Source organism: Protopterus annectens, chromosome 5.part0 (genome assembly GCF_019279795.1).
Source record: "Protopterus annectens isolate FY-2018-M chromosome 5.part0, PAN1.0, whole genome shotgun sequence".
NCBI lineage: Eukaryota > Metazoa > Chordata > Ceratodontiformes > Protopteridae > Protopterus > Protopterus annectens.
In genome coordinates, this window is record NC_056735.1 from 1,228,884,166 (window position 1) to 1,228,900,910 (window position 16,745).

At 42.6% G+C, this 16,745-nt stretch overlaps 1 protein-coding gene across 2 annotated transcripts in view; it reads right to left on the bottom strand.

Moving 5' to 3' along the window:
• Positions 1-16,745, bottom strand: part of LOC122801610 (CLK4 associating serine/arginine rich protein) — a 1,938,306-nt gene that overhangs the window by 173,973 nt on the left and 1,747,588 nt on the right. For both annotated transcript variants that reach the window (XM_044071085.1, XM_044071086.1), the window contains exon 17: positions 7,700-7,758. In XM_044071085.1, coding sequence (XP_043927020.1) covers positions 7,700-7,758 — 59 coding nt within the window. The remainder of the gene's footprint in view (positions 1-7,699; positions 7,759-16,745) is intronic.

Here is a 16,745-nt window from a genome sequence, read left to right on the forward strand (position 1 = left end):
GCTGTCGCTTCTTCCCTGACGTCAGTGCGCCAGGGGTATATACGAGGCATCAGATGCCATTTTCTTCAGTTTTTCTTGCCCCAGATGTCAGGTGCCCCCAATAGGTAGGCAATATATATATATATATATAGCTAGATAAAAATAAAACAATACCTTTAGGCACAAGCAAATACACCGCAGAGGTTGTATAGGATATAGTGGTATAGATAAGTTCAGCTAGTTCAGAGGGGATGGAGGGAGGGTAACCTGGACTGCAGCAGGGTGAACACTCGAACATCTACATTTATGGTAGGTACAAAACTGTACTATGTTCATCGTGTTACCCTGCTGCAGTCATCACACTTGGGTTGAATCCCAAAGCTAAGGATGGGAGGTGGATTTAAACAGGGTTAGAAGAAGCTGGTAGGCCCTGCAAAACTGCAGTGGCAAAACCAGCTCTAGTCTTAGAATATAAAGGTAAGTGATAGTGTTTGGTGAAGGTCTGCACTGAACTCCAAGTTGCAGCTTCCAGAATATCCTTGGTTGGCACTTCCCTGAGAAAGGCTGCTGATGTAGCTGTAGCCCTTGTGGAGTGGGACCTAATGTTAAGCAGGTACCGGTTTCCCATGATGCGTGTAGCAGAAACGTATGCAATGCCCTATCCATTTAGAAATTGTCTGTTTTGAGATAGCTTTTCCTTGTGATCCTGTAGCATAGGCTACAAAGAGCTGGTCAGATTTTCTGAAAGCCTTAGTTTTAGCCAAGTAGTAACGTAATTGCCTGTGAATGCCCAAAGAGTGCAGGAGTCTTTCTCCTTTGTTCTGGGGATTTGGGAAAAAGGTGGGCAAATGAATGGTTTGGTTTAGGGCCACACTGGATACCACCTTTGGCATAAAGGAAGGGTTAGTTCATAGGGAGACTCTGTCTTGATGAAAAATGAGGAAAGGCTCCACTGCCATTAGTGCCTGTAGCTCTGAGACTCTTCTAGCTGAGGTTATTGCTAGTAGCAGGGCAGTTTTCCATGAAAGAAATTTTAAATCAGCTGAAAAAGCTGGTTCAAAGGGCGGCAGTGTAAGCTTTTCCAGAACAAAGTTGAGATCCCAAGTAGGTGTTGGTGCTCTCCTTGGCGGTCTTATGTTCTTAGCCCCTCTGAGGTACTGTCTTAGGAGTGGATGTGAGAATAAAGGAGGATCCATGTTGTAATGAGCTGAAATTGCTGAGGCGTGGATCTTAATAGATGAAAAGAAAAGTCCTTTGTGCAACATCTCAGTTAAATATTGCAGAATTTGAGGAATGTTTGGATCAAGGGGATTTTGGCCTTTAGCCTGGTTCCAGGCGCAAAATCTTTTCCATTTGTCTGAATAGGTTTTCCTGGTGCTGGGCCTCCCGGCCTCCAGAATGACATCCATAACAGCTTTGGACAGAGGTGTTGGCTGGTTGTTTAGGTAATTTGCCATGCAGCCAGGTTTAAAGTCTTGAGCTGGCTGTGTAGAATCTGATTGTCTCGCTGGGTGAGCAGGTGAGGAATTTGTGGTAAAATCCATGGTGGGCCGTGGGCCATGTTCCTTAGAATTGGATACCAATGCTGGCGTGGCCAGTCTGGTGCAATGAGTATCATTTGTGGCCTCTCTAATCTGACATTCAGCAATACCTTTGCTAGAAGAGGCAGTGGAGGAAAGGCATACATTGTTAATGTTTTCTAACTGAATGAGAGGGCGTCCACTTTCCAAGCTTGTGGATGGAATGTCCTTGTGCAAAATTTTTGATGTTGGTAGTTTTGGGGGCTTGCAAACAGATCTATGTCTAGGCGTCCCCATTTTTGAGCTATCATTGCACATACTTGTGGATCTAGTTTCCACTCGTGCGGATCCATGATGTTTCTGCTTAGGTCGTCTGCCAATGTGTTTTTCTTTCCTGGCAGGAATTGTGCTTGTAATTGAACCTGGTAAGACAGTGCAGTGTTCCACAAGGTCATTGCTTGCCTGCATAGAGGGTAGGAATGTGTGCCCCCTTGCTTATGTACCCCATTACTGTGGTATTGTCCGTCTTTATTATTAGTTGTTGTGGGTGTAAGAGGTCCTTGAAAGCTGTTAGGGCATTCTGTACTGCTAGCATTTCTTTTTGATTGACATGCAGATGCCTCTGGTGATCTGCAGTCCATTTGCCCTGAATGCACTGTCCTGCCATGTGTGCTCCCCAGGCATAGTCCGATGCATTTGTTGTCATAGTTTGCCTGGCTGTGGGTAAGGTGAAAGGCTGACCCCTTGTTGAGGTGACATGCCTGTGCCCACCATAGAAACTCCTGTTGAAGGCAGGGAATGAGTGGTATCATTGTTTCCAAGCTGTGGCTGTGCTGAGTCCATACGCTTTTCAGGTACCATTGTAATTTCCTCATATGCAGTTTTGCAAATGGTATTAGTAGTATGCAAGATGCCATGAATCCCAAGGCCTGCAGAATTTTTCTTGCAGGGAGTTGGGTCTTTGTTGCCATTATTTTGAAATATTGAGTCAGCTGTTGTTGCTTGTCTGGCATGAGATAAGCCATCTGGGCCGTTGTATTCAAGCTGGCACCCAGGAATATTATGTTTTGTGAGGGCACTAGTTTTGATTTCTTTTCCTTTACTGTGTACCCTAGGCAACTTAGAAGGTGTTTGACAAATGCCAGATGCTTTAAAAGAATGTCCTTGCTTTCTGCTTGAATAAGGCAGTTGTCCAGGTATGGGTATATTTGAATTCCTCTTTGTCTGCAGTATGCAATTACTGGTGCCAGGCATTTTGTGAAGACCCTGGGCGCAGTAGATAAGCCAAAGGGCAGTGCAGAGAATTGATAATGCGTTGAACCTGCAATGAAGCTGAGGTATCTTCTGCAATTTTGTCTGATAGGGACATGCAGATATGTCTCCTTGAGGTCCAACGTTACTAGCCAAGCATTCTTGCCCAGCATGGGAAGAAGCTGCTGTAGTGTTAGCATCTTGAATTTTGGTACTTGCAGATAGGTGTTCAGAATTGAAAGATCCAGAATGGGTCTCCATGCTTTGTCCTTTCTTGGGACTAGAAAGAGTCTTGAGTAAAATCCTTGTCCTTGCTCCTGTGTAGGTACCTTTTGAATGGCTCTCATGTCCATGAGAGCTGTAATTTGTTTTTGTGCCTCTGCCCATTGATTTGGTGGCAGGTCTGGCATTCCTTTTATCCTTGGTAAGGTATGAAAGTGGAATCTGTATCCTTGAGAGACAATGTTTAGGACCCATTTGTCTTTTATGATGATGTGCCAGTTGTCTGCAAAAAATGCTAATTTTCCTCCCAACAGAGCTGCCAGGAGAGATTTGCTTGGCAGTTTGAGGATTGAGTCATTGTGTTTGTCTTCTGTTAGCTTGGGGCCTGTCTTCTCCTCCTTTCTGGGTAGCAGTACCCCATTGGTGAGGTTTGTAAGGGCCTTGTGACTGACCTCTGCCTCTTGGGCGTCTGTATTTACCCCTCTGTGATCTGTCAGAAGCTGGAAAGGACCAGTTTTTCATTGGCCAATTTCTGCTGAAACGAGGGGGTTGTACCTGCAAAAAATCCTTGACCATCTGCATCTGCATCGACTTTGCCTTATCCTTAATTTTCTTTAAAACCTCTTCTGCTTTGACACCAAATAATACATCCTGCTGTAAAGGTGCATCCAATAATTTTACTTTAACATGATCAGGAAGGGTTTGTTCTTTTACCAAGCATGTCTACGTATGACAGAGCCAGTAACAGCTGCTCTATAGGAAGCTTCCAATGAATCAAATCCACATTGTAAAGTATGCTTGCCCACCTGTTCAGCTGCATGCAACAGATCCTGCATTTCCTTGAATTCAGACTGTTCAATATGTGTACTAATTTTTTGTTTTAATTGAGACTTTAGGAATTGCTGATATTTCAGCATGTGAAACTGACAATTTAATGCTCTCATAGCCAGAGTTGCTGAGGTGTATATTTTCTTTCCCCAGCTATCTATGGCTCTGGAATCCCTTTCAGAGGGCACAGGATTTCTAGCCATAGAAGCTTTAGCTCCCTTAGGACCCTGGGAAATTGTTTCTGGGTCAGCCACAGGGCTTTTATAAAGGAATTTGTGTGAGTCAGGTACTCTGTAGTATCTGTCTGGTTTGGCTGGAGCAGGAGGTAGAGAGTCTGGATTTAGACTAGACTCCAAGTAAACATCATCCACAATATCTAAAACTGGAGGGATAGCAAGAGGTCTGTGCTGGGGTAGTAAAAGGAACTCTCGGAGCCTTTTCTTAGAATCAGAGTAGTCCTGGCCTTCCCAGTGGAAATGTTCCCTCATGGTATGTAAAGTTTCCCCAAAGGAGTAGTCTTCAGGGGGAGATGCTAAGGGAATAGAGTCTTCAGCATCAGAGTCTTTATAAGGTGGAAAAGTGTAATCCTGTTCCTCAGAAGAATCTGAGGAAATTGAAACCTGGTCAGAGGAAGCATAATCCTCCTCTTGTCTTGGTCTTATATCAGGAGGGGGATGGGAACCCCTGATTAGGGTAATCAAATCTTCAGCCATCTTAAGCATCTGTTTCTTAGGCGTGGGGCCTTGAACTGTAGACTGATGTACAGTCTTCTTTGGTTTTAAAGGAGTTTTAAGCTTAGCATAAGATTTAATGGTGAGTGTAGTCAGTCTGAAGACACCTTCTGCAACTGAAGGTGTTTCCACTGCACCGGGGTCTAATTCTGCTCCGGTGTCGGAAGGACCTAATGAAGATGGCTGCGTTGGCCTAGTAGACTCTGCTTGAGAATCCGCAGCTGTCTGGGGTTCCAGTTCTGCGGTCATCAGGGGCTGCGTAGGCGCCTCACTGAAAACCGGAGAACCGGCAACAGGCCCAGCAGAGGCCACGGATTCTGGCTTGTTCCTAGGCTGCCTGTCCTTGTCCTTGCATTTTTTATGCATGCCGGTCGTCGGCTGCTCCAACGGCATGATATAATTAAATTTCCTACCAAAGTAATGTCATGCGAAGTCAAAATGGCGTTTGATAGTTTGTTTATTAAACCTAGCACAAAACCGACAACCTGTGACGTCGTGGTCTGGGCCTAGGCAAGGAATACAATAGGAATGGAAGTCCTTATGAGGTATTTGCTTCCCACAAGAAATGCAATTGTTAACTTTTTCTGACATCGGACTGAGGCAAGAAAAGGTTCCCCAACAGGGTACTTAGCTTTATTGAAGACTTCGGACTGAAATTCGAATTGAAAATCTCAGGTGTCAGCTGACCGGCACTTGCAAACTGCTTCTGCTTCGGGCACCGCGCGGCAAGAAAGACTTGAGAAAATGGCGTCGGATGCCTCTTATATACCCCTGGCGCACTGACGTCAGGGAAGAAGCGACAGCAACCGACGCCGGACCAAGACTTTGGAACTCAGGCCGACTGTGGGATCGTCTGACGGCAGGATAACCCAAGTGTGATGACTGCAGCAGGGTAACACGATGAACATCACATAGTTACAGTTACAGGGCTTGAGACTGAGTAACACCTAACGGGGGCATTTTACACACACACACACACACACACACACACACACACACACACACACACGCACCTTGCTGCAGTTGACCCACAAGATGCACTTGTTGAACTCATACATACAACCTGTCTACATGATACTTCTCCCTCCTTAAAGCTGCATAAATATGCTCACTAGCCAGCTGCATAATATCTCCTTACTTGTTTGCAATTGAACTAGCTCCATACTCAGAATTCCCTAAATAAACATCCACTTGGCTCCTGGCTTGTGCATGCGAAAGCAGCGTTAAACTCCATGTCAACACTGTGCAACAATACATGTACACAGACGTGATGTGAATTGACCCCCCCCATAACTATGCCACTGCTATCGGGCAAGGTCCTGAGGGGAGAAAAAAAATTGTGCTGCAGATACAAGAACAGGTTCACTAAAGCAACAGCACAATGTCAAATGAAGAAAACAAAGGCTATAATAGAGACAACCGAAATGACATCACAGTTCAAATCCTAACTGTAGCGTCACATTCATAACTGGAGGGGCTCAAATGGAAGATGCCATTCAACAACATTTAGTCAAGGTCAGAATGGTTCCATTTTCTCTTTCACAGGCTAAAAAGAGGTACAATAATCATATGTAAGACACACCTAAGAAAATGAGAATGAATAATGCAAACCAATCCAATCACAAGAAAGTACCACAGGGTCTTAGGACTTGCAAAGCTGATAACTCCACAGTCTCAAAAAAATAAACTGAATGACTGACCCTCCAGAGAAGACTGAGAAATTCCTTGAATGTGGAAAAAATTAAAAAGATACAAAAAACACAAATCTTAACTTTATTATCATATATTTGGATAACTAAATTTACAATCATTTTAAGTGGAGGCTCAGGCACAATGTCTGGTTAAGTCACTTACTCAGAGCTGCAAAGAAGGCAAATGGAAAAAAATACAGGGAAATCAACCCCAGTATCAAAGGACAAAGCTTACTGATAGCAAAGAGACTGCTAGACTAAAAATGCTGGTGATGAAACTTTCAGGTCTGAAGATAATGCTCTTACCAAAAGTCTCTGTTCTAGATAAAATTTCTACTGTTGCAGCTGCTGGCTTGGGGCATGCAAGTAAACTTTTAGATAAAGCTTCAGAAAGTCTAGCAGTAGACTACGACCTTAACTCAAAGAATATATACCTTTTAGCCACAAATGATAAATTTCTTTATCATCAATGTTTGACACAATTATTGACTGCGAAAGTAATACTCTGGTTTATCAGACAGCAATGGAAGTCAGCATGACTAATCTGTGTGTGTCTTAATACGAATATATATAAAGGAAGGAATGTTTAAAGGTTTCTGATTCTGAGGCACAATCGGACGTACAGGGGACAGGCAGCAGAAAAACAAGTGGTCCCCAACCATTTATTGCTACCTAGATAACTGCAGCAAGAAAGCTAACAAATTCTTTCCAAGAAAGTGACATAGGAGCACAAGCTGTCACAGATGAGACAGTACTCGCCAATAGCAAAAAGCCCTTCAATGGAAACAATTAGTATATGCTCAAAGAAAGGGAGGAATCTCTCCCACCTTGAAATGTGACCTATTCTTCCTGGAATACGGCCTGAACATATTTCAACTGCTCTTTTTTTTCCCTTTCTGAATGAACAACAAGGGAAATAATGCTTTCTTTGGATTTGGTTTTGATCTTCCCCTCAAACGTTTCCAGGATGACCTATCTACACTGGATCACAGTTTTGCTAATACCGTAACAGAAAGAAAGAAGGTACAAGTTTGGCAGGTCTACATATAAGCAAAAGATACAAAAAAACCCACAATCCTGTCTTACAAACAAAATAAAATGGTTCCAAGACATTTTCATATCCAGTGTAGAAACAAGGTACAAAAATTACACGGCAGGAATGGCTACTGAAATAAACTCAGGAAACAATATTTGGTGTTTACTAACAGTACAGGAGGAAGGAGAGAAGAAATATGACACTCCCTATGGTAATACCCTTATTACAGCAGCCATAAAATACATATGTATGGGAGGCACTACTTGCATAAGATTGTGTTTGAAAGACCATGCCAAACACCATCTGGAGGAAACAATTAATTTGACAGTAACACTACACAGATGATTTCAATAATTACTCAAGTTCTCATTGTACATGTCTACAGACGCACAAAAAGGGGTAAATTAACATGTGTAATATTCAATTCAACACCTCTTTTACCTGTCTCTCTTGTTCCTGCTGCAACATTTTCTCCTGGGCTGCCCTCTTATCAGCCTTGTCTATTAACAAAAATGGTAAAAGTTCAGTCAAGTATTTTATCAAGTTTCCACCTAGATGGTAATGCAACCTATGGATTTTAAGAACCCAAGAAAATCTGAAATGTTTAATAATAAATCATTTAGCATTTAAATGTACTATTATAAAACTTGTGTACTGTTAAAAGTTCTTTGAAAGTGTCATTCAGCAGACAATGCAGATAATATCCAGTTAGTAGATACACTTCATCAGTAACTTTACAAATAACCTTCACCCCCCCCCCCCGGGAAAACAGGGGTTCTTGCTGATAGGGGTGGTCTCCTCTGAAGATCTAAAATTACATGAAATAATCGATTTAAATGACAAATTTTAACACGATTTGAAAGGAAGACTTTTGCTATCTTCTATTTTACTACCTTCAGTCTGGCAAACTGCATTCTTAGGATGATGGCAGAACAACCACTTCTTGCCAACACACGATGGCAACATGCATCCATACAAGACTGAACTTAGTCTCTGAACCCTCAGTTCAACCTAACCTACTCAACATGCACATACTGTAGGACATGAAAACAAAACACACAATCACAGACAAAATAAACAAGGAGATGTATCTGACAACTTAAAGTAAAATCCCTACAAAGGGCAAACAAATGGCGATAACCTGGGTGAGGAGTGGCAATACACACCTACTTCAGATAGGCTTTTCACAGACCAGCTGCTGAGCTAATATAGTGATCTTTAGAGGCCTCCTGCAGATAGTAACTGTCAACAAGAACCCCAATAAAATTAAACCACTTGGAAAGTCAGATGAAGACAAAGAGGAGGGCACAAAAGTACCAGCCCTGACACAATAAGAAGCCAAAGGAGGCACAACACCTAGAATCACAGCAGTAGTAGTTACGTTTGGTGAAAATGTGAAACTACAACCAAATGACTGTAGCTCAAAACTACAATGATAACATTCTATGGCCACACACCTGATGGAGTATACGTTAGAGAGCAACAGTTTCAAAAAGATGGTTATCTACCATATCATAAAAGATAAGGCAGTTAACAGACCACTTTAAAAGGATTTGACAACTGACAACCTCTGTCTACCAGAAGCAAAGGAGATTGACAGCTATTTTCCTAAAACTCATGAATCTTCTTCAAACAGACATGCTTGCAGTGCACATCCAGTATAAGAAAGGCTTTTGAATTCTCTTACAATATCTAAATTCCACACAGACTTTTCTGAGAAAACTATCACCACATCAGTTGTGCTACAGGCATGAGCTCTCAGCTCCATTGGGCACCCTACTCAACCAAAGCCTGAGCACTGGCTTTGTCCTAGCCGAATGGAGGACAGCTACTTTCATCCCTCTGCACAAAGGTGGAGCGTCCAGTCATCCACTGACCCAGGCAATTATAGGCCCATCAGCCTAACTAGCCTGATCTACAAGGCTATGGAACACATTATCATGAACCTTATAAACAAGGACACTGTCAACCTCCAAACCCTTGACTCCACACAGTTTGGTTTTGTCAACGGGAGATCATGCATGTTAAAATTGGTCAACTTCTTTGAAACAGTCACCAAAGCCATTGATGAGGGGAAGACCGTGCACACCACCTACCTTGACACAGCCAAAGCCTTTACCACTATTCCCCATTTGGGCATAATAGATAAACTCTCCCAGCTAGGCATCAACCTGCATGTTACCAAATGGGGAGCTAACTGTCTCACTGATAGAACCCACTCAGTCAAAATAGGGGATGCCACCTCTAGTTGTAGACCCGTAATGAGTGGTGTACCACAAGAACTGGTCTTGGGGCCTCTACTACTGGGGATATACTCTTCTGAGGTGCAAGCCAAAACCAGTGGTCTGTGGCTGACCAGCTCTGCAGATGACTGCAAGTTGGGCACTGTCTTAAATTCCCCTAGTGATGTGAACATCCTCCAAGAGGGCCTTACACAAACTAATGACTGGTGCCAGAAGCATGGCCTCAAACTGAATGCCGAGAAATGCATCATTATCCCCTTTGGGGAAAATGGTCCACCTCATAAGTAAGGGGGGTATTTCACTCAGGAACAGGGAGGTCATAACATCCCTGCACTCCTTCCTTATCAGACCCATTATCGAGTGCAATGCCCCCCTCGGCATGTACCTTGCCAAGCACATGCAGCAGCTGGAGAGACCACAGAGGTTCTGGACCAGGAAAATCCAGGGTCTCAGACACTTATCCTATACAGACAGGCTAAAAGCCCTTTCCCTCTACTCAGTCTCATACATACTGCTCAGAGGTGGCCTGTGTTTGGCATATAAGGCCCATCTCAGACCCAGCCTCAATGGAGTTGCTGCATATCCTTAAGTCAAATTCCACTCGCACAACCCGCACGCAAGGCCTCAACCTGGTTTGTGACATTAACAGAACTTGTTGGCAGGACAGATTTGTGTCCAAAAGACTCCCCCATCTGTGGAATAGACTCCCTCTCCATGTCATGAACAGCACCTCACTAGCCCTCTTTAAGAGGAACCTGGACAACTGGATGGAAAACAGAAAATACACCCTTGGGATCTCACCTGTGTCCCTTCTGGAGGGAAAAAGTACAGTTGTGTACACTTACCATAAATGTAGATGTTCAAGTGTATTCACTGTTGCAGTCATTACATTTGGGTAATCTGCTGGCAGGTTGCCTTCAGTCGGCCTGAATAACAAAGTCTTGGGTCCTGCGTCGGTTGTTGTCTCCTCTTCCATGACGTCAGGTCGTCAGGGGTATAAAACATGCAGCTGAAGCCATTTTAATCTGTTTTTCTTGCCCCAGATGTCAGGTGCCCCCCCAAATGGGGATAAAAAAAAATAATAATATATATATCTATATATATATATATATATATATATATATGCACATAATTTAGAACACAAAAAAAAATTACCGCCAACTAAAAGCAAATACACCAAAAAGGCTTTTGAGCATAGTGAAGGAAAGAAGAGGCATAATAAGAGAAAAAAGGGGGCTGGCGGGTGGGTAACCCAGACTGCAACAGTGAATACACTCGAACATCTACATTTATGGTAAGTGCACACAACTGTACTATGTTCTTCGTGCTTCACTGTTGCAGTCATTACATTTGGGTAGAATCCCAAAGCTATGGATGGGAGGATGGAATTAAACAGCATTAGGAGGAGCTATAAGGCCCTGCAGGACAGCAGTGGCAAAGCCTGCCTTGGAATTAGAAAAAAAGAGGTAAATGGTAATGTTTGGTGAATGTATGAACTGAGCTCCAAGTAGCAGCTTCTAGAATGTTTCTGGTAGGAACCCCTCTGAGAAAAGCTGCAGAAGTAGATGCAGCCCTGGTGGAATGGGGTTTACCATGGTGCATGTAACAGAAACAAATACAATGGCTTATCCATTTTGAAATAGTCTGCTTTGAAATAGCCCTCCCCTCTGCCCCTGCATCAAATGCCACCAGTGGTTGCCCAGACTTTCGTAAAGATTTTGTTCTGTTTAAGTAGAATCTTAGTTGTCTGTGTACATCAAATGAATGCAGAATCCGCTCCCCCTTGTTCTGCAGATTTGGGAAAAAAGTTGGCAGATGAATGGTCTGGTTAAGAGCCACACTGGATACCACCTTAGGCATAAAGTATGGATTGGTCCTGAGGGCCACCCTGTCCGGATAAAATATAATGAAAGGCTCCACTGCCATGAGAGCCTGTAGTTCTGAAATCCTTCTAGCTGAAGTCACTGCTAAAAGAAAGGCTGTCTTCCAAGAAATAAATTTTATGTCTGCAGTAGCAGCTGGTTCAAAAGGTGGTAAGGTGAGTGTTTCCAGCACAAAGTTGAGGTTCCATGCAGGAGTTGGTGCTCTCCTGGGAGGTCTCAAATTTTTGTCCCCTCTGAGGTACTGCTTTAGCAGGGGAGGAGAACAGAGAGGAGGCTCTGTGTTGCAATGAGCCGAGATGGCAGAGGCATGGATTTTTATAGAAGAAAAAGATAGGCCCTTGTGAAGAATCTCAGTTAAATAGTGCAGAATGTGAGGAATATTGGGCATTGCTGTGTTTATTCCTTGTGCTTGGTTCCAGGCACAGAATTTCTTCCATTTATCAGCATAACATTTTCTAGTACTAGGCCTTCTAGCCTCCAAAATGACATCCATCGCAGGTTTACTGAGAGATGTGACTGGTGAAATTAGTTGATTAGCCATGCTGCAAGATTCAGAATTTATCACAGGCTTACTGAGAGATGTGACTGGTGAAATTAGCTGATTAGCCATGCTGCAAGATTCAGAGTTTGGAGCGGAGTGTGCAGAATTTGTTAGTTCTGCTGCGGAGGAAGGTGTGACATATTCCTTAGAAGCGGGTACCAGTGTTGGCGAGGCTAGTCTAGAACAATCAGAATCATTTTTGTTTTTTCCTGTCAGACTTTTAGTAAAACCTTGGAGAGCCAAGGCAGAGGGGGAAAGGGCTAGACTGATAGGTTTTTCCAGCTGAAGGACACAGCATCCACTTTCCAAGCTTTTTTGTGATGAATTATTGTGCAGAATTTGTCTGATAGTTTTGGGGAGAGTTCATGGAACTTAATTGGATATTGAGATTAGGGGCGCATATAGCACCAGGATTAAATAATTTTTTATCTATTAAGCCAGTATTACTATCTAGGTAATAACAGCTTTTTATACATTATTTTCACTTTTGTTGTACAGTACATAACTGTATCTATATATGCACTTTTTATTTTCTGTTTCTGTCTTACTGTTGTTTACATATACATATACACAGATTAAATACACATTCTCAAATGGTGTAGTCATATGTATATGTGGTTTTATATTGTTTTAGGTTTAATCTAACAATAAAATGTCTCAAGCAATGTATATTCCATTACTAATAGAGACAGCATAATATTGCTCTTAGAACAATTTTGACTTTAGGTAGTCTATGTTAAATTAAATCGTTATTTATAAACTAGTTAGAGCTCACAAATATTGCCTTTCATATTATTGTTTTTCTGTTATGCTTTTTATAGTGGACACTCGCGATTCTTTTAGGTGAATCTGATGCAAAGGTATTATCATATATTATATACAGTTTTATTGTACACATTGTTGTCATTGGTAGATAGATATTGTTTTAAAATAACATGCTTTTCTACGTGTATATTTAGAAGATTTCATTTCGCCATTTTGTTATTTTTATGTTTTATTTACTACAAGTATTGTGAATTGAGCGTAACAGTTAAAGAAAGTTCTGTAGCTAGGACTTTAATTTAATTAATCAGAAAAGTTTTCCCGCGCTTAGCAGATGTATATAAATACAACAGCTGATTTTTTAAATGTTATCTGATGAAGCGTGGATGTACCACGCGAAAGCGCTCATCTTGTGTTTTCTAATAAAAGTTTTGGACTTTTCGTGAGTAGCCAGAGTTTTTTGGCCAGCTACCAGTGATTTTTCTAAGAACATTGCATTTGCGTTCCTTTGTGGTTGGTGTCTCACTGCGTTACTTTCATCTTTCTGGAGCTTTTTTTGGAGAGAGATCTATTCAGCAGGGACGACTTTCTTTTGAAGTTTTGGGGAGAGGCAAAAAGATCTATGTCTGGACTCCCCCATTTTCGAGTCAACATGCTGAAGATTTGTGGATCCAGTTTCCATTCGTGTGGGTCCATAAGATTTCTTCTTAGTTCGTCTGCCAGAGTATTTTGCTTTCCTGGCAGGAATTGAGCTTGTAGATGTATTTGGTAAGTCAAGGCTGTGTTCCACAAGGCCATGGCTAGTCTGCAAAGAGGGTAGGAGTGGGTATCCTCCTGCTTGTTTTATGTACCACATAACTGTGGTTTTGCCCGTCTTTATCAGTAGTTGTCCTGGATGAAGGAAGTCCTTGAAGGCTGTCAGAGCATTCTGTACAGCTAGCATTTCTTTCTGGTTGATATGTAGGTGCATTTGATTTGCGCTCCATTCGCCCTGAATGCATCTCCCTGCCAGATGGGCCCCCCAAGCATAGTCTGATGCGTCTGTAGTCAGGGTTTGGGTGGCAAGGGGTAGAATGAATGACAGTCCCTTGTTTGGGTGACAGGCCTCTGCCCACCATAGGAACTCCTGTTGCAGGCAAGGAATGAGAGGAATCATTGTTTCCAGGCTGTGACAATGTTGACTCCATAAGCTTTATAGGTACCATTGAAGTTTCCTCATATGCAGTCTTGCATATGGAATTAGTAGAATGCAGGATGCCATGAACACCAAAGCCTGCAGAATTTGTCTTGCAGATAGCTAGGTTTTTGTGGCCACTTGTTTGAAGTATGTTATCAATTGAATTTGTTTGTCTGGCGTGAGGTAAGCCATCTGGGCAGATGTATTCAAGCTTGCACCCAGGAATGTAATTATTTGAGAGGGTACCAGTTGTGATTTTGTTTCGTTTATGGCGTACCCTAGGCATGTTAGAAGCCTTTTTACAAACGCCAGATGATGAAGAAGAGTGTCCTTATCCTCTGCTTGAATGAGACAATCATCCAGATAAGGAAAAAATTGAATGCTTCTTTGTCTGCAAAATGCAATCACTGGTGCCAGGCACTTTGTGAAGACCCTGGGTGTAGTAGATAAGCCAAAGGGCAGTGCAGAGAATTGGTAATGCAAATAGCCTGCTTTGAAGTGGAGGTATCTTCTGCAAGATTCCCTGATTGGGATACGCAGGTAAGCCTTTAAGTCTAGACTTACCAACCAGGCATCCTTGCCTAGCATAGGCAGTAATTGTTGTAGAGTCAGCATCTTGAATTTTGGAATGTCCAGGAAGGTATTTAGAATGTATAAGTCCAGAATTGGACGCCATGATTTGTCTTTTCTGGGTACCAGGAAAAGTCTTGAATAAAAACCTTGTCCTTTTCTGGTACTGGTTGAATAGCCCCCATATCCATGAGGGACATGACTTATTTCTGGGCCTCTGCCCACTGACTTGGAGGCAGATCTGGCCATCCATTTGGAATTGGCAACGTGTGGAAATTAAATCTGTATCCCTGGGATACTATATTTAAGACCCACTTGTCCTGGGTAATTAGATGCCAATTTTGAGCATGAAGTGCTAGTTTTCCCCCCAAAGGGGCAACCAAAAGATAAGTGCTTGGAAATGGCAGAGGAAAGTCATTGAGACGGTTTACCGTAGGGGGGTGCTTTGCTACTTCCAGATTTGGAGGTGGAGGCACCCCATTGTTTTGTCCTGTAAGTTCCTTGTGACTGAAACCTGGAGCCTTTAGAGAGCCTGGGTTTGACCTGAGTGGCTCTGTTGGGTACTGGAAAGGACCAATTCTTAGTAGGCCAGTGCCTACTGAACCTGGGTGGCTGCACTTGCAAGAAATCTTTTACAGTTTGCATAGATTTAGCTTTGTCTTCCATCTTTTTCAAAACAACTTCTGCCTTACTACCAGACTGTCCTGCTGTAAAGGAGCATCCAACAATTTAGCTTTAACAGGATCAGGCAGATTTTGCTCCTTGAGCCAAACATGCCTTCTTATCACAGATCCAGTTACGGCGGACCTGCAAGAGGCCTCCAAGGAATCAAAACCACATTGCAAAGTATGCTTTCCAACTTGTTCAGCTGAATGCAATAAATCCTGTAACTCTATTTTCCACACAATCAGAAAACATAATTTTCTGTTTAAGTAAGCCAATGACATGCTGTTGATATTTAAGCATATGAAATTGACAGTTTAAAGCCCTGATTGCCAGGGTTGCAGACGTATAAACCTTCTTACCCCATCTATCCAACACCCTGGAGTCTCTATCTGAAGGGGTAGGATTTTTAGCAGTAGAAGCCTTAACACCCTTGGGACCCTGAGAAATTGTTTCAGGGTCAGCAGTAGGATTTTTGAAAAGAAACTTGTGGGAGTCAGGAACCCTGTAATATCTGTCTGGCTTACTAGGAGCAGGAGGCAGGGAATCAGAAGCCATGCTGGATTCTGAGAAAACATCATCAACAATGTCTAAAACATAAAAATATGGCCAAAGGCCTATGCTGAGGAAGAAGAAAATCCCTAAGCCTCTTTTTGGATTCTGAAAAATCCTGACTCTCCCAATGAAAATGTTCGGTTAAGGTATGCAAAGTTTCTCCAAAAAAAAATCCTCAGGAGGAGAAGCAGAAGGGATGGATTCTTCTGCATCAGAGTCCTCATAAGGGGGAATAGAAAATTCCTGATCAGAAGAAATAGAAACCTGATCTGAAGATTCATAATCAATGCCTTGCCTAGGCCTCTTAGCAGGAGGGGGTTGGGAACCCCTGATCAAGGTAATTAAATCCTCAGCCATTTTGATCATCTGTTTTTTAGGCATAGGGGCCTGAACACGTGGCTTATGCAACAGTTTTTTAGACACAGAAGTTGGTTTTGGCCTTGTTTTTGATGATGGCGTCGGTTTAATATACAAATCTTTAGGCCTGAAAACACCCTCAGAAGCCGGTGCCTGCTCAGCGGCTCCGGACCCATCCAAGGGAGAGACATCCACGGGTTCAATACTTGAAGAATCTCGCGACATACCAGACTCTGAATGGGTCTCGGTAGAGGCCTGCGAATCAAAAGTAACGGGCATCAGGGGCTGCGAAAGCGCCTCACTGAGTACTGGCGACTGGCTTAGGAGAAGCTTCGTTGTCGGTTTTGGACCTCGATGGTCTGCCTCTGTCTTTTTCTTTGCGTTTTTTTGTGAATTCCGGTAGTTGGATTGCTAACCGACGACATTTCAGGATAGTTAAATCTTGAGCCAAAGTATTTAGAAGCAAAAATATAGACGTTTAATAGTGCGTTGGTTAAATTTAGCACAAAACCGACAGCAAGGCACGTTGTGGTCAGGGCCTAGGCAAGGAATACAGTACAAATGAAAATCCTTATGAGGTATTTGCTTCCCACAAGTAATACAATTATTAACTTTTACTGACATCGGTAAGGAGGAAGAAAAAGTTTCCCCAACAGGGTACTTAGCTTTAGTTTAAAGACTTCGGTTCTGAAACTCGAAAACAAAAATTTCAGGAGTCGGACGACCGGCACCTGCG